Source organism: Eutrigla gurnardus, assembly GCF_963514095.1.
Source record: "Eutrigla gurnardus genome assembly, chromosome: 11".
Taxonomy (NCBI): Eukaryota; Metazoa; Chordata; class Actinopteri; order Perciformes; family Triglidae; genus Eutrigla; species Eutrigla gurnardus.
The window spans coordinates 12,206,664-12,225,711 of NC_139925.1; the positions used below are offsets into that span (position 1 = coordinate 12,206,664).

At 41.6% G+C, this 19,048-nt stretch overlaps 1 protein-coding gene and 1 pseudogene across 2 annotated transcripts; one reads left to right on the forward strand and one right to left on the reverse strand.

Annotated features, from left to right (window-relative positions):
* Positions 1 to 11,219: 11,219 nt before the first annotated feature.
* Positions 11,220 to 15,255, forward strand: fas (Fas cell surface death receptor). Its single transcript, XM_084021166.1, has 9 exons — positions 11,220 to 11,378; positions 11,798 to 11,892; positions 12,545 to 12,679; positions 12,793 to 12,904; positions 13,382 to 13,452; positions 13,578 to 13,673; positions 13,856 to 13,899; positions 14,240 to 14,258; positions 14,602 to 15,255. Exons 1-9 carry the CDS (start codon positions 11,305 to 11,307, stop codon positions 14,886 to 14,888), a joined length of 933 nt encoding a protein of 310 aa, XP_083877292.1. The 5' UTR covers positions 11,220 to 11,304; the 3' UTR covers positions 14,889 to 15,255.
* A 2,014-nt stretch (positions 15,256 to 17,269) lies between these two features.
* Positions 17,270 to 18,301, reverse strand: LOC311020805 (cholesterol 25-hydroxylase-like protein pseudogene; annotated as a pseudogene). The gene has a single exon. The product of its transcript is annotated as a cholesterol 25-hydroxylase-like protein pseudogene (transcript).
* Between the last annotated feature and the right edge of the window lie 747 nt (positions 18,302 to 19,048).

Sequence of the window (19,048 nt, forward strand, 5' to 3'; positions counted from 1 at the left end):
AAAGTTAGATTAAGGGACACGTTCTGGTTCATTTTACCAACACAGTTGATCTCAATGGATCACCTGTAGCCACAGATGCATCCAAAGACTGGTCTGCAACTTTCTGCAGTTTTGCACTTCCTGTGGATTAAAGCGAGCCTATAACTGTGTTTCCATCTGCCTTTTCTTTATGGTAATTTGCAATAAAAAAAAAATTAATCACAAGAAAAGTGCACACACCCACACGGATGGAAAAAACTTTCAGATGGAAACCTGACAAAAGCCACTGCTTAATCATTTAATAAGTGTAATTTTAACTAAAAATAGCTGAAACTAAATAATTGTGGTGTGTTGGTAGCACAAGTAGAGAAAAGTAATACATTTGACAAATAATCTTAAGTCAACGCCCACTCAGTAAAGTCTTTTCTGAGCTTTCAACTACAACACAATCCGCTGATGAAGGCAGCGAGGTGCAGTTGGGCAGAGTTGGTACATTGACCATGAGTTAAGGTAATTTGGGAAAACTGCACTTTCAAACATTCCCTCTCAAGACTCATGAAATGTGACTCAGTAATCAGTCACAGGAGCTAACATTAGCCGTCGTGAGCTAGTGGTCAAAGGCTGCAGCAATATAACCCCTGAGTGTACTGAACTGAGCAATTGAGGTTTTTATTGCTTATGAGTTCAACTTTTCATTTGTAAGAGGAACATTGTGTTAATGAACTTGTCAAAAGTTCCATAGTCGGCTTTAAAGAGTGGCAGCGATGTTCGACACGAAGGAGGAATGACAGACCTGACAGTCTTTATTTGGTTCTCTAATAATAAAGAAGAGGCCTGTTGATTTTACTCTCTGTTTAGTTTCCATGCGATTGATTTGACTGTTGTTACAATACAGTCTCCCTCACATAGACACACATGAGCAGCAGTTTGGAGATGAGGGTCTTGGTCAAGGCTTAGCTTAGCATACTGACTGGAAGCAGGGGTAACACCTTTGAAGCTCACTCACAATCATGTTGTGTCTGCTTTATTAATTCATACAAAAACCAAAGTGTAAAAATAGAAAGTTGGGGGTTATGTGTCTGACTATTTCTTGGCTGAACGCAGTGACTTCCTAACGTTTTTAGTGGCTGCCTGGAAACTACGCAATGACAAAAAAGACCTTTGGACGAAGCCAGACTAGCTGTTTCCTCCATGTCCAGCCTTTATGCAGAGCTAAACTAACAAATGAGCATTTCCCAAAATGTGGAGAGGAAAAGAACAGTTTAAACCAACCAATGGTCACCAAACTGGACTTCCTGAGCTACAGTTGCCCAGATAGTACATCAGTTTTCTTCCAAATGAAAAATACTGAAGGTTGTTTTTTTGGGGTGGGTAAACCTACATCTTGTGTAAACCCAAAGGTCTCTTTTTCTAATCCTTTTGACAGTGTGGTATGCATTTTTTTTAAACCTTCCTTCTTGCCTGCAGATGTTTGCAGGTGATGTTATTTTCACTATAATGGACGATAGCCCCGGAGAAGCGGTCTGCAATGGAAATTTCTGGTGTGAGTATGTACATACTTGTACAAACAAGTGACATACTTTCTGGAGGCCTAGTGGATGTCAGTCACGGGAGTGGGTAAGCACAGTCCATCCTCTCATTTAGAGCCTGCCAGTCAGCCAGCCACTCAACCAGCCCTGGAACCAGCCAGCCAGAGCTTTTTAAAGGGCCTGTGATTTGACAGAATCCCGTGGGGGGAGACGGGGGGGGATTAGGATTAGCAGCTGTTTCCCCTCAAACACTGGAGAAGATACGCTATAGCTACACCACGCTGATGGCAAATTAATAGATGAATAGAACATGCGTGCGTCGTCTCAGATAATGTGCTAAAGCTCCTCGTTTCATAAATAGCGAGGAAGGTGTCCTTTTTTTGAACCCAGCCGTGTGGATCTGCTGTCACACACATACTGAGTAGCAGGGAGGGAGGCAAAGGCATATTGCGGCCGTGAGAAAGGTTTAAAACATCATCACTTTAATCTGGAAGCACAAAGCCAGCGACAGATTATGCTTCTGCCTCTCAAGCGATTCTACTGCAGATCCGGTTTAGATGACCCCCGCTAACACCCTCAGAGACAGGGGCTTTTAACCCCAAACAAACACTGATAGCAAGCAGCCATCAAATGAGAACACACAGTGAGCACACACACACACACTATCCACATCCATGGCGTGTGCATGGACTGTACCCACCCACAGCATCCCAAAACACATACACAGAGGACACCCTTAGCACATGCTCAAAGCTGCAGACAATAACAGATAAACACACGGGCTTATGTCGGTTCCACTAGCATTCCCTATTAAGCAAGACGCATAAAGCCCAAATTGTTGCTTAGCTAACAGGTTTTAAGGTAAAAATGACACAATTGGTGGCGTGAAGAGACGGCACACAATGCAGCCCTCCCTAAAAGGCTCACAGAGACCACCTGAAGTGAGGATGACACCGCAGTGATGCTGTAAACATATAAAGGGCACAAATGCATTTACAAAATGCAAATATGTAAAAGATTCAGAAGATGCTAAACTCCTGCGCTGCTGACCTTGCGAACCTGTATTATCTGAAATAAAGGAGCTGAAGCGCTCTGATGTAACACACCGATTTGTGCTCTTTTAAACTGGAGCACCAACCACACAATTAGCTCCTTGTGAGTTAATGACTAGTCTTCTCTATCACTTCTAAAAACCCAAAGGCCACACTGAATGCGGAAAGAGCCCAATTCTACCCCTGTCTGGCATTTCTGTCTAAATATTAAACAATTTCATCTCACAGGATTGGCATATTCTGTGTAATTTACAGTATTTTCCTTTAGAAAAAGCCATCTCATTTATATTTAATTAGAAATATGCATAATTTAAAGCTATCTACATGGAACTAGAACTTAACCTTTGCTAAAGAGAGACAGGCACGGAGCAAACGGAAATGGAAAGAGGGTACAGGATACAGGAGAGAAACGGGATATTAAAATTGAGTGAATTCGATGGTGGTTTGCCATGATACACTTGAGACCTGACGGATGAGTCAGAGGTGGCCATGTCAAAGAAAATTGTGAAAGCAAAAGACAAAACAAGGAAGGGGGGGATTTTTTTCAATACAAGAAGCATTCTGGTTGAACTCAACTTGTTATAACAATGTCATTATATTTCAATCAGCCTCAGCAGTACCACAGCTCATGGAAAAGTTATTCTCTGGCGTGACAACGCTGGCTTTTTTACCAGTTTTTGCCCAACACTTCAATGAGCCTCAATCTAATTGGTCTTACCCCGACTCCACTTTAGCCATTTGTGTCTTTATGTAGAGCAGATCTGGCAGATTTTTTTTCTTTCACACTTTTACAATTGCAAAGCTTAACCACTCAAACCGCATGGAAAATGTCCCCACACCCTTAAATAATGGTTACGTGTGTGTGTGTGTGTGTGTGTGTGTGTGTGTGTGTGTGTGTGTGTGAGTGTGTGAAAGAGGGAAAGAAAGAGGTAGAGTGAGAGCACACCCTGATGTTTCCTGTCTCCAAATAAAGACTGATGGCTAGTGTGTGCATGTGTGCACGAATACAGTGTGCGTGTCTGTCATGCATTACATGAAAACTTGCAATCAGCTCCTGCACTCCTGTACAGAAACCACTGGCATATTCAAATAAATACCAGTGAATCCACCTACATATCGGACACACACCTACAGACACCACCAGTGACATCGCCACTCATTATCTGCACGAGCTCCAGAACAAGTGAGACAGATCATGACAGGAGGCCATACCTTAAAGCCACCACGAAGCTAGATTTGATCAGATTGACTACAAAGCGTCCCACTCAGAAAGAAGGCGCGGTATCGACTCTCATGCGACGCGGGAGACGTGCACATGCCATCTCACATCGTCGCAATCAACCCGGCATCACATTCTTTCTGAGTGATCTCAACCATGACAGACTTCCATCGGATAGAAAATGACAAAGTGCTGAGGTTTCATGCCTGTTCACTTCCTCTGTGATTTCTAGAGAGAGAGAGAGAGAGAGCGAGAGAGACGGTGTGCATGTGTGAGTGATAGAGAGTGAGAAAAAGAGACCCTATCTGTGCTTGAACACTCACCACTACCACAAATAAGTGAGTGTGATTCATCACTTCCTTCCTATTGAGCATGAACAGTGCAAGAGCAGAGGGTGTAAACCAAACACTGCATTTCAGAGCGCCGCGCTCTCTCCGCCCCTCTGTACGGTTACACCACAGTATACATACAGCCTGCACCTGTACGTCTCTATTACCAAAGGTTGATTTGTTACTTAATATCTCAGTGCGTTCAGTATGTCAGCTTTTGATCACTGAAGTATCCATGTGTGTGAAGCTGCTGTGCATGCGTTTGTGTACGTGCAGTAGTGCGTTGTGTGTGACAGGGCCCTCTAAAAAGTTCTGCTCTCGACCTCTGGTGCCATCTGCCAGTGACAGGGCAGAAATGCAAATCAGATCCAGTCAGATAATACATCGCGCTCGCTCCCTCCATTAGAGCAGCCTACAGAAATAAACTAGGTCAGACAGACCAGCAGCCAGCTGTGTGTGTGTGTATGTGTGTAATAAGGCACATGCGCCTCTCTTTGTGTGGGGAGACAGCTATACGTGTGTGTGGGGGATGGGTTTCCAGTTAGCATTGAGGGTTCATAATATCCTCACTTGCGATGCTGCACGCTGAGCAGACGCGAGTTACATATAGACATATAAAGGCAGCTCGTCCAGTCAGCGCTCCCTTCAAAGATTTCAGACAGAGAAGGCCCTTCTGGGCTGTGTGATGGGGCGAAGGAGCTGGGTGACAAATAAAGGCTCTTATCTGGGGCTGAAATTAGCCACAGCCAGAGCGCAACTGATAGGGAGCGTATTAAACTCTCGAAAACGAACCACCCGGGAGGGTGATGCAACGCAGAGGCAACGCTGGCGTAATGCAGACAGATGCGTCCTCCTCTCTCATATCACTGCGACGCCTCTGAATTATGAATGAGGCCCTGTGCACCTCTTCAAATGCAAAAGCCTTCTCCTCCTCGTACTCACAATATACTGTTTGTTTTCTTTAATGCCTCGCACTCAAATGCAGCAACTCGTCGTCATTGTTGGTTGTGCTAAAAAAAAAAAAAAATCTTAAATAGAGGTTAACAGGGTATTTAAATCCTCTTGATCTGAGGGGTGAAACGAAACGCACGAAACAGATGGCGTATAGGTGCTGATCTAAGACAATTAGATTGCCTGCTTGTGCATTTGAGGAGCTGAACTGATTTATGATTTATAGGGATACAGCAACTTTTTGGCAAGTGCAGTATTTGATCTACTCATTAAGTCAGTTCTGTCTGTGTCATTTAATGTGGTTGCATGCTGATGCTGCAGCACATTGTAAGCTTGTATTATTTGAACAACTCACGCTATAAATAACATGCAAATTAGAGTTTATCTAAAGTTATATGTGTTTCATTACAATGTAACATATCAGTGGTTTCAGAATATAAATCTAGATTCCTGCGGCATGTCCGTTTTATAAGTTTATTTGACTCATTATGTGATAAACATGGAGCAATAGGAGCTGATAATAAATGATTTAATGCCTTTCGGAATCATTTCAAACCTTCTATTTATAGAAGCTCAAACGTATCCTTCTCCAGCAAAATCTCTGTTGTCTTTCTTCCTCCAACTGATTTCAGGCACAGATTGTAAATTCTGTCACAAGGGAGGGTCATTCTTGTTTCCTGCAGTTTGGTCCTCTTTAAGCAAATGACTCTCCACTCCCTGAATTCTCTCAAGTTCCTCTGAGATATCTGCAGCCGCTGGCATGTCTTTATCTGTGTGTGTGTGTGTGTGTGTGTGTGTGTGTGTGTGTGTGTGTGTGTGTGTGTGTGTGTGTGTGTGTGTTTGTGCGAATCTCTGTGTGTTTACACCAGCTCATAATGTGCATGTGTGCAGTGTGGCATGTGTCTGTAGGCATGTGATTTTGATGCATGAAGTTAGATGAAAAGGGGAAATGAGATGATTTTCTAGGCTGGTGGGTGGGAGGTGATAACTGTGTGCTCATGTGCATGTGTGTGACTGCTGTGTGTGTGTGTGTGTGTGTGTGTGTGTGTGTGTGTGTGTGTGTGTGTGTGTTTAATTTCACCTTTGTGTGTTTTCTGTGTGGGTGAAAGAGAAAAGTTCAATGTGAAATGTTGCTGTGTTCTCACCTCACTGTCTTTTGATCCAGATGCAACACTTTTGATTTTCTGTTATTAAAATAACAAAGTGAAAGGATTATGCAGCGACGGCAAAGTTATGCAGTCGATTCAATATGTGGATATATATTCTTTAAAAAATATATGAATTCTTATTTTTTCATAATAATTGTCTTTCTTATTTCTGATGTAGATCACAGTGGCATTAATGCTAGGTTATGGGACTGTGAGGACCACAGACATATAACACATATTCTGCACGAGGGCGGGCTCAGAAATTAAGAGCGGGGTTGTCCCAGAAGTCAGAAGCCCTTTTATAGTCAATGGTTTAGAAAAAGGACAAACGACTGGAGGACAGGTAAAGGACAAGACAGGCAGGGCTGGACTCAGTTTGTCCTGGCCTTCAGGCTCAGTTCTCTCTCTCCCTGCTGCTCTGTTTTGATTAAGTCCCTAACCGGATTTTCCAATATCAATAGTCCCGATAAATCCATCTCTATGGGACATTCAACCGGCATTATTCTTGTCTTTCCTCTGTGCTGGGGAAAAGCACTCGGCATAGTCTGGAACAAGACATCCAATCTGCACTCTCTCCATTGTCTTCCCCACCAGACAGCCCAGTGAATGAATGCTCTCGTCCAAATCCCCTTCCATGTGCAGCCTCAGACTCCCTTGCCCACAGATGCGCTCAGCTCTAATTAGGCAGACCACTGGACGTGTTGCGGGAGGGGGGGGGACACATATCGTCGAGTGGCAGCTTTACAGATTTACGTCTTTTATACTAGTTTGTGTGCGTGTGTGTAAGCTGGTGCCGAGGGAGGAACAGACAGGGAGACATTGTAATTGCTTTTGACGATTTAGTGAACACAATCCTTACTTTTAATGTATGGCACAGAACACAACTCAAAGAAATATATGATTGTGTTTGTTGTGCTGCAACATGTTGCAGGGCTTCGCACCGCCCTGCCGCTCACGCACAGAGTGTACAGTATGCTTCAGTTCAACAGAACTTGCCAAACATTCCCCTGAGACCAGGCGTCATCAGCACAGAGGTTATTTCCTGTAGTTGAAGAGCAGCATGACTCTCTTCCTGTTCTGTGTGTGAAGAAGCATCAGATTTGTCCCCCCTCAATCCCAGCTCACTTCTCTACGAGATGTAGACAAGCAGTTCGCTTTTTTTAATTTCCTCCTTAACTCCAAGTGCAAGACATGCCTGTCTGAATCCAATAGGAGGGTTTCAGCTTCTGAACAGCACTGTATACTGCCAGTGTCTCCAGTCTGGTTCTTTTTTAGAGGTGAATGATTCAAATATTCACTTTGAGGCGGAAGAAAAGTGAAAACTGTCACAGTGATTATGTTTAAATGTCAAAGTCGCAGCAGTGTAGCTACTCTGGAGTGAAAGATATATATATATATATATATTAGCAGTTTGCACATTCACTCCCAGTGCATTCATGGATTATGATTACTACCTGTAGGCCTAAAAGCTTTGGCTCTATAAAAGAACTGCTCCAGCTCAAGTTAAAGAAGAAGCTGAGCTTTAAGGACATAAATATGAAAACTGAAGCACTCTTCCACAACATGCATGAAATTTTACTTTGGGGATGATGCATAGTGTACTTTGTGTTTGTGTGTGTGTGTGTGTGTGTGTGTGTGTGGGGGGGGGGGGGGGGGGTATAAAATGTGGCACTGACATGCATGCAGTAGTTTGTGATTTGCTTGTTATTTAGAGTTTGAAGTTAACACTGTTGTGACCCAATTTCCCCAACAAAAAAAAAAGGAAAAAAAAGACACGGTGCATCATGATTATAGTTAACTAAATCTATAAAAACACACTATAATGCAGTGCGGCATTAATGAAATCCAGCATGCAGAAGCAATCCCAGCCAGTGAAGTCTCCTCTCTTTTTTTTCTCCTGATGCTTCTTTTACACAAACAGAAGAGCCGTTACCTTGTGCTTCCCCGACTCATCCCCTCCCTCTTCTTCTGTGTCCCCGGGGAGGCTTTGCAACACGGTCCTTTCCAGCAGCTTCCTCCTAACAACAAAAACATTGTCTTATTCTATTTTATTTTTCCTCCCCTTCATCTCAGTGGAGCTATTACTCTGCCTTATTCTGCATATGAGCTGGGGGCGATGGGAGGCGGAACACATTGGCCGTGGATGATAATGTCTTTCCACAGAGCTGAAATCTATGAGCTGCACTTTTCTGCTGGTGGTTTTGCAGCTATTTGGTTTTGTTGCAGTACAGAGTGGAGGATGGAGGATTCATATTGGTAACAGTTTTTATTACCTTAAGGTAAGGTAAAGAGAATGAGGCAACTAAATACATGCATTTGTGCCAAGAAGACCATGTCCAACGCATCCACTTATTGATCCTCAGAGCTAGCAGCTAAGGGAGGAGGCCATGTATTTCCTACATTTGAATTGTATGACGCCCACATTATGTTACTGTCCATCAAGAGATTTGTTTCTCTTTTCATAGCCCATCTTGTAAACAGGTACTTCTGTTGGGAAAAATAATTAATGATATGTTTGATGAAGAAAAGAAAAATGGAAGGAAAAATGTTGCCATAATGTATGACTTGCATCAGTCCTTCTTTCCCTCTGGACACGGCAGTACAATGAGCTAAATGCTAATGTCAGCAGACTAACATGCTCACAATGACAAATTTAAACAAACCAATGTTTAGCAGGTATATTGTTGATGATGTTCGACATGCGGAGGGTAATATCATTAGTTTTGCTCATGTGTTCATAAAGTTAGAGAAATAAAGTTTTGGCCTTGGGGTGGCACTTAATGAAAACTCCTGTCCATCCAATAGTTGTCGAAACTGGAGAAAAGCCAGGGATCGCCAAATTCATTAGTGATCTGTTGGCCAGATCTGTATCTGAACAAAACTTAAAGGAGAAATCCGGTCATTTTTGACCCCATTTTCGTTGTCCCCAGGGTCATCCCGACTTATTATAGCAAAAACCCAGACAAAAATTGACTTGACCTAGCCCGAGATGTGTACCTACCTAACAGCCTTCCAGAATAGCTCCAATGCTAACCCATAGGGGCAAGTGTTATCTGCTTTTCTGGGCCTCAGAAAATAATTCAAAGACCTATGCATGAACTTGCACGAGACATGGACATAACAGCTTCATGGATTTATTATGGACGACTGCACTGATCGTTTCTTTATGGATACAAAATCAAAACCTGGAGGAAAACGTTTTCGTTTCTGCGGTGAGTGGGAGGGACGAGCGCGTGCCCGGCACTCTACTGCTAATGTCTACGGGGTGATTTGAGGTGAGTAACTCCATGCAAAAACACATATTTATGTCGTTCCGCCACACTATTTGAGCTAAACGAGCGCTGTTGTGTCTCATAAGGACCCAACCTGTGTTGCATAGGTCTTTGAATTATTTTCTGAGGCCCAGAAAAGCAGATAAAACTTGACCCTTTGGGTTAGCATTGGAGCTATTCTGGAAGGCTGGCAGGTAGGTACAGATCTCGGGCTAGGTCAAGTCAATTTTTGTCTGTTTTTTTGCTTCTAATAAGTCGGGATGACCCTGGGGATAACGAAAATGGGGTCAAAAATGACCGGATTTCTCCTTTAATGGTCATCCATCCAATAGCTGTTGAGATATTTCAGTCTGGATCAAAATGGTAGACCGGCTGAATGACTAGCATAGAGCCTGATGCTTGCGTGGCTAAAAATGTGAATTCATGATTTTCTACAACACCTGTGTGTGTATTTGTGTGTGTGTGTGTGTGTGTGTGTGTGTGTGTGTGTGTGTGTATCTGTGTGTGTGTATCTGTGTGTGTGTATCTGTGTGTGTTAATTTTGCTCTCTAAGTGGGCCAAATGAGCAGGCAGCAGACTGGTACAAATCCGACACTGGGACTCCCTGGGACTACAAAGGGCTGAAATTTGATACACTTGCAAAAACAACCAAATCCCACAGGAGTTCTCCTTCAAGTTAAGTTCTTATTCCCCAGTCAAATACTTTTTTCTTCACTTCCGCTCAAGGATACATTTTCTGTTAACTACACTTCAAACAAATATGGTGTTCTGGGGCGTATGGGTTAGGGGTGAGGCATTAATTTCTTAGTGGCACAGACAGAGAGGATTTCCTTCTACAGAAAGATGGCTTGTAAAGCACGTTAAGAGCTTAATTAATTCTATCCAACAACTGTATAAATCAAAGCCACTATGAACAATCATTGATTTGTGTAATGTTATGGGATCAGGGTGGCAGCTATCCAACTACCTATACATCACCTTCTTTTTAGCTTTACTTTGGCTGATTTTCTGTTTGGGGGGGAGGGGGGACAGATTTGCACATTTTAAACTTCACTTCACTTTCACAAAACACATTTCAACTGGTTGCTGACAACACTATTCAATTATGGCCGTCATTTAGAAAGAATGCATTACAAACATAGTACAGGTCAGATACGCTTGGATCAGGTTGTTTTTGTCATGTAGAAAATCTGCTGTTTGTAGCAAACATTTTAAACAACACTTAGTTTGAATGTGTGTGACTACTCACACTAATTATACAGTGTTTTATTGATGGACCCTCCATGATATACCCGGTATGATGGCAGCAAACTCTCCATCATACCGAACAAAGAGCAATAACACCCCCTAGTGGCACAGTTTGAATTTAGCAGAGAGGCAATCTTCCAAACCACATAAATGTAACTGCCCTGAATGAATAAAATATATTTTTGAAACTTAGACTAGTCCTGTACATGGCCCTGTTCAAACCACTGGCAGGGAGTTGGTTCATGAGGGGGTTTCCAAAACAGAAACAAAAAATGATATTTCGCAATGACAATAACTACATCTTAGCACTTTCCCTCGAGATAAAGTAAGTTTAAATAGTATCTTAACTTAAATAATAATAATAATATTAATATTAATAGTTAATCTCCTGGCTCATTAAGTTTCATACAGTTGGAAACATACAGTTAAAAAGCTACAGAATTATTGTAAGCAGACATAGGCTACTGGAAAAGAAAGCAAAAGGAGGGGAAAAACCCTCCTCTATGAGGAACACGCCGCTTCCGTACTAGGTAGGGCGGTTTCTAAAACGCGACAACTGAGTTAATACAGAGTCATCATGATGGTGGCCGTTTCCAACAAGTTTCCTGCGTGGTTCGTCGCGCTTGTTTGCCTCTCCCTCCTCGTATCAGGGTAAGTTAAGGTGACCAGTAGTTTGGGGCTTTGTGGTTTGTGGCGCAGGTGTTAACGTGTGACTCCGCTTAAGCTAGCTCACGTTACATCCGGATCGTGTTTTCGTGACCTCCGGGTCAACGTTAACCGTTTAATGTGGGGTTAACGCGTAATTTTTAATTAGAGACGACTAACAATGTTTGGAGAAAGGGCTGGGTTGTTTAAGTGTCACTTGGTTGTTTGTTTTAGGCGCTAAGGTTGAGGTTGTTCCGATGGGAATTCCCCACACAGTTCAAAGATGCACCGGGAATGTAGCGTTAACGTCGAGGAGAAAAGACATTCAGGAGACGTTATTAAACGTAATAACCAGTTGTTTCTTTCCAGCTAACTTTTGAGTTAACAAACTTACTTTCACTTTCGTTTCGTCGCCATCTTTCAAGGGCGTCTTCATCCGCCGCAGGGAACAACATTAGCCAACCGTGTGTCGACGGCACGTACGTGCACGACGGAAGGACTTGTTGTCTGTGTGGTGCAGGTATGTATCACCGTAGACTGCAGTGTGGTTACGTGTGACCTTAAAGGGCAGTATGAAAATCAGCAACTTCATTATATAGTGCAACTATTAACTTAAAATGCATTTTGATAAAGGTCCTGTTACCATAGGACCTCAAGAAAATGTAGAAATGCACAAAGTATGCCCTTACTATTTAATTTTTTATTGTGCCTTAGTGTATTACTGTACCAATCAAATAACCACACATTATCTGCTGCACATAGGTGTCAAATTTACAGACATACTCTAGTAGAAGTACAGATAATTGTGTTCAAAAAGTGGAAAAAGTACAGGCTCTGAAATGTACTCAAGGTAAAAAGTATCCCTATATGAACGACATTTGTAAAAAAAAAAAAAAAAATTGCAAGGCTAACCAAATCTTTTGTTATATTAATAAGAAAAATAATTATCTATAATTCCCCTCAAATCCATTAACACTAAAATAGCAAGCCTGTTTTGAAAATCTGTTTGTTTTAAAATGTAGGGAGTAAAAGTAAAAATGTGTCAGAAAAATACATTTCAGTGCAGAACAAAGTATTTGTATTTGTACATTACTTCCCACCTCTGCTGCTGCTTATGTTGTCTTTGGGGCCCTGGGGTCTGATATTAATGTTAAGATGTTTCCATGCTGTAGGTCTGTACCTGGAGGAGCACTGCACTACAAATCTAGCAGTTGGAAAATGCCAAACCTGTGATGGGGGGATGTATAGTAGTCACGCTAATAATCAGGAGGCCTGTGAGCCCTGCACATCCTGCTCACAACCCAATGGTAGAGACATCCCTGTTTCTTTTTACATTTATTTGAGAAAAACACAGTTTGAAGCAACGTGTAGGTCTGTCAGATCCTCTAATGTCAGCTGTGTGGTTTTACTGTCTTTTCAGCCAATCTAGAGGTGGACCAACCCTGTACCCCTGCCAGGGACACTAAGTGTCGGTGTAAAAAGGATCACTTTTGCAGCTCAGAAACCTGTAGAATATGCTTTCCTTGTAAAGAGTAAGTTTAGCTTCTTCAAATATCTGCAGGATGATGTATATAAAACTTCTTAATAGGTCAGTTCACCAACATATCAGAAATACATATATTTTCCCTCTGATCTCTTCACTGTGGTGCTATCTATCAGTTTCATGAAACTACTACTATTGAGTTTTTCAAATATATTTATTTAGAGCTTTGAGCATCACAAGCCAAGTGCCATATTATTAGCCTATTATATTCAAGTGAAGGCACTGGCAGGCATATCTCCAAAACTAGGCAACTCACACCCAAACAATCTATAGATTGATAAATAGTATAGATTGATAAATAGCCCTGGAGGTAATAGGAAATATAGGTATTTTGATTTTCGGGTGAACTGTCCCTAAATATATTTCTTAAAAACAGTGCCACAGTGTGTTCATTGACCTGTCCTCATTGACTGCTAGCATTAAAACAAAATGATAAAGATGCTCATTTCTTTTCTTTTGGCTCAAGGTGTGGTGCCGAGGGCATCAAAGTAGCCTGTACGGCCAACAATAACACAGTCTGCAAGGAGAAGAATGAAGGTATGGTTTAGTTTAGCATTATTATTGCGTTACGATGGCTTTAATTGGTATATTTCCATGTCATTTCTAAACAGATTTGTCATTATTTTGTTTGTGATAACAATGTACCGGTCTTTGTGTTTCAGGGGGAGGTCATGTTGGGATAATAGTCGGCATAACTGTCTCAGTTTTTGTCGTAGTAATACTTGCTCTTGCATGTTTTTGGAAAAAGAGACGCGACAGTGAGTATTTCTCAACTACAAGTGATGCAACCAGCAGTCTTGTGTGCTTCTCAATAAAAATAGCAAAGTACAGTAATAATACCGGAGGTTTAGTTCACATTCAACTAAAACATTTTTGTACCTGTACCTTCTAATTATAATATATTTGTGTGTCTCATTTTTTTCTTAATTCATCTCAAAAGAGAAAAGACAACGGACTCTAGACCTGACAAACGGAGCTGATGTGGTAAGTTATTCTCCAGTGTGATCTTTTTTCAGTGTATAACTGTCTAACCAGCTGTATGATGTTTTGGCCTTTGCCCTGTTTTATCTCACCTCTTGAGTCACACATTTCTATGTATGATAAACACTTTCCTGTCTCTCCTCTAACATTGTCAAAGCTGCCCCTTTCTAAAGGAGGTGCAGGTTAGTTGTGTGAAAGCTTTGGTAACCCGTGGTGGCGTGCTTGATCTGTGTCAGTGCTATTGTGCTGTGACATATTTTAAAGCCTGTGTGAGCAGTTTGTTGTTATATCACTGTGGAGTTGACATTTGTTTATTAACATTGCTTCTACTTCTGTTTCTCAGGAGATGCAGCTTCTTAAAGGTAAGGAAAGCCCCGGAGCCCCTTTTTGTGTTGATGCAATATTAGAGCTTAAATGACTATTTGACTGAGAGATTTAATAGCTGATTGATTGATAATCAGACTGAATTGACATTCCATTGTATATCATAATTCAGGCTGACACTGTTTTTTCTTTGAAGATTTCTTTTTGGGAGGGTTTCATTTAGTTTTGTCCGCACCAAGCAGTGAGGAACATATCCTGTTTCTAACCGCTGTGCACAAGCCCGGACCGAAAATGCTGCCGCAAGATCAATACATTTGTGATGATCCTTGTGTGCTTTGTTGTATTATATCCCACTTTTCCTGTCTTTCACATTATTTCCAGATGTTGATATCCAGCCGCACGTGCCTGCCATTGCAGAAGCGATCGGATGGACGGATATGACGGATGTAGCAACGCGCAGCGGCATACCAGACCCTATTATTGAGTCTTGTCGACTGAACCACCCTGGTGATGCTCAGCAGCAGACGCTGGAACTGCTAAAGATCTTTGTGGAGAGGCAGGGCAAGCAGGCCTCAAGGAAGTTGATCCAACTCCTAGAAATACGGAGCAAAAAGGGGAAGGCAGAGACGGTGAAAAAAATACTGTGTAACCAAGATCTTCCTGCTTGAACGTGGCTATTGTGAGCACTTTTTTAAAATATTTGCGGTGCTGTCTACCATATGAATGATGTTTACACGATAAGTTGAAGTGTATATACTTATTAAAGATATGTGTCTATTATTTCTGTCAGGAATATTGTGATCGAGAGTGATGTTTTAAGTAGGAAACTGTATTATCTGCTTCTTAGTTTATTAAATATAAGAGCTAGAGGTTATCTGCCACTTCCTGTTTTGGGGGTGACAGTTTTTAAAAAGGCAATATCCTTGTGTTGGTATAACGATGCTGGTCAAAGTCTCCAGCATGTCCTTGTGCCATTTGTGCCACAGTATGTATATTTTGCATTACACCTCAATAAATGCATTTTTTGTGAAAGTGTCCCAAGCATTTTGATTCCTTATGTGTTGTCACTGGTCAGGGTTGGATTTTGTAGTGTACATATTAATTTCTAATCATTTTTGTAAGTATCATTATTCTAGACTAAAATATAGGCTGCTTATAAACTAAGTAACTATGTAATATATTTAAAACTGTAACGTAATCACTTCAACATTGTGTAACGGCATTAGTTTGTGACTTGACTTATTTCCACATATTTGAGCCTTAAACTAAGATGCTGCAAAATGTTAAAATGTAAATGAGCAAATTGGACCTAAATGTGGGCCAAATATTACATGAATTATCTCAGTTAACCTTAAAAATGGCATAAAACATAACAGTCACACTGTGACTACTGGTGGTAAAAATAAAACGTTTGCGTCCACAAGGTGGCGTTTCAAGCTTGAGCAAGTCAGTAGAGGGCAGTACACACAAGCTGCACATTTTAAACAGCTAATTCCTTCTAACCGGCTACTCAGGAAAGAACCAATACAACAATCACAACTTTGGCCTTTGAAAGCAGAAATACACAGACCTACGGACATAAAACAGTAAAGGTGTCATTCATATCCACCCGGGTCTGCTTGCTGTGAGGTGACAGTGCTGACCACGAGCCCATAAACAACAGTCCAAAACCCCAAAATGACTTAAACGTTGAATAGACAATTGTTGGTGATTCATTTTGTGTCAATCGACTAATCAATGTAGCTCTACTGAGGAATTTAATCAAATGAAACAAAGTTGATGACTGTGAGGGAAATTCCTATTTAATCATGTATTTTTGTGGGCAAATGGCTGTCTGTCCTCAATGCGTATTGCAGGACCATTTGCCACCAGGGGCGTCACCAAACAAGCCCTTTGATGCAGGATAAGACAATGACCCTTTGATCAAAGACAGCATCCTGGGGACACATGGAAAGGGGGGGCTGCAGGATGTCAGACCTGTATGCAAATTCAACTGCATTATAAGTGGCAACAGAAAGAGTGACTCTTCAGTCATTCCTGCGTCGCACTGGGGATGGCTCATGCTGCAGCATTAAAAGATCTTCAACTTCGGATATTATGTCTACTGGTATTTCATTGCCAACTCTCACCTGCACTAGACTAAACTGGTATTTCAGTTGCAACGACATGACCCACTTCAAGTTCAGTATAGTGATGATTGCCAAGACCATCCTTTTGACCTACATTGGTTTGGTTGCTCCCTCCAACTTCCACATTCTGTAAAATGCTGATCACGTGTTTTACACTGACAAGAAGTTGGGATTGGGGAAAAATTAACCAAAATAAAAAAGTCTGTGGTTGACTATTACCTCAGGTTGACCTAACATATATAAATTAAACTTCAGATTGCATGGAAAGGACTTCCAGTGGTCCAAAAATGTGAGATTGTCAACAATGAGGCTACTCAATGACAAATCAAAATAAGATCTCCCAAAAAATAATAAGAAGTAGATACGGAAATGCACGAGTAAACAACTTGAGTTGATCATTTTGACAGCACACATTTAAACACAAAGTTTAGTATCTCTGTGCCTTTCCTCCAATGACTAGTTACAACTTCCTATTTTTCTGTCTACTGATGGCTCTTCAAAGGGTCAGTTTCATTTGTCAGACTTTGAGATATATTTGTCTCTGATATTTCTGCCCCCACCCCAAAGAATGTGACTGTTATTTCGTTTTTAAGTTGTTGTTTCACTTCGGTGTCCCCAGCACTCTATAATCCACTGAACCAAATAAAACCATAAGGAAGGAAGTCCATCTGTTTAGTCTGGTTATTTTGGGTCTGCAGTTCACCTCTCCAACTTTCATTTCTCACCATGTGGTTCACAATTGCGACATTGGCACCAATGTGCCCTCATTCCTTTTTAACGTCAGTGCTGCTTTAAAAGGAACGTCTTTGTCATCCGACAACCAGACACAGTTTATAATATAATGTTTTGTGCATTCTTTCTTGTTGAGACATCAGCATCATATGAGTCACATCAGTGTTATTATTTCCACAGCAGCGCCACATATGGATTATTATATCTACAGCAACTCCTTCTGTTTTACACATAAAATGATAACACACAAGATTTTTATTAGTCAAGGGAGAACTGACAGGTGCATGTATCAGATGGTGGAAAGGAATATATATTAACTGTCAAAATTAGAGAAATTATACATCAACTTTAACTTAGGAAATCAAATAACATTTGTTTGTGTTAAAAAGAAGCTGAATTAAAGGCTGAACTTTAGGTAAGTCTTCTTCATTAGTAGCTTTTCTTACGGGTTAACAGGACTTCCTCTGTACTTCCTGCAGTGTGCCTAGAAGTCTGTCCCAGTGTGTGAAGTACGGCGCGTAGTTTACTTTGAATTTGAGGTGGTGGCGGTCATGATGCTGAGCTCCTCCATAGAGGCCGAAGGGCACCAGTCTATGTGGAGACCAGGGAAACTCATAGCCGCAGTGCGCCTCCACAGACAGATACATGTTTGTGACAAAGAAGAGCATCTCAGTGAGTGGATGGCAGTCCAGGAGTGCGGGATTCAGGGTTGCGAAGAAGGCGAGGGTCAACATCTCCCAGGTGCCTGTGTTTTCTGTCATCAGGGAGAAGGTGGCTGTGTAGTGGTGGTGCTCCTTGTGGAAGAAATGGTAGAGCCAGGGCACGTTGTGGTGAAGCAGATGCCACAAAAAGTACTGCATGTCAAACAAGAGGAGGCAGGCAAGTACGTCGTTGATAACAGTCGGCATTTCAGGAGCCAGTGCAGGAGAAGATGCAGGCCTCCAGTATCCGTGCGCAACAGAAAGGGGGAAAATGAAACAGACATGGTTGTGGAGAATTTTGAGCAAGCACCTCCAAGCCATCGCCCGTGTGACCTCGCTTTGAGGCTGGATCTTGAAGCGGCGCACCAGGGTGAGTCTGGAACAGAGTATATCCAGGCAAATGTAAGGCAAGCAGCAGCTCAGGTAGACTGTCATAGAGAAGACAACTGGGAAAAATGGAGATGTAAGAAAGCTCTGCTGTCTTAACCAGTCCCAAAGATTCTGCAGAAGGAGACCCTCTCTGCCCTCTGAGCTCTTCATCTCGGCAATGATTGAAAACATTACTATGCTGATGCCTTTATACTTGCTGGAGGGTGTTGATGACGCAGGACACAAAAGCATTTCCTGTAGGCTTTTATTCTGAAGATAATGTCAAACAAAACTTTTTGCAGTCACTGACGGTAATTTGCAATGACACTATTATAATTCATCACTTTAAAAATATGTATATAATGTATGGATTTGTTTAAGGTTAATATCCACATAATATCTCCAGTGCTGATTTAAGCACTGGAGATTAAATTTGTTTTATGACTGAAAGTATTTCTACTTCCAGAGGCCAAAGTTGTGTTTGTCGTTTTGTTTCTCACCTGAGCAGCCGGTTAGAAGGAATGAGCTGTGTGTTTTTATATATATATATATTGTCAGCTTGTGTGTACTGCCCTCCGCTACTTTTGGTCTGATTTGCTCAAGCTTGAAGCGCCACCTTGTGGATGATCAAATCATATTTTCAGTGCAGGCCTTTTACTTGTAATGGACTTATTTGAACCCTTCTAGACACTTCCTCCTCTGTGTTAGTTTGCGTTTTCATTCATAAGTCAGTTAACAACATCACATGTGAAATGTTTCACTTTAACATTCAGGCAATGTTCCCCTAACCATACAAGTACCTTCAGAGAACCTTTAGAACACGTTCCTAACGTTTAAACAACTTTTATAGGAACCTTCAGGGAACATTCCTCAAAGATGACCTGTTCCTCATACAAA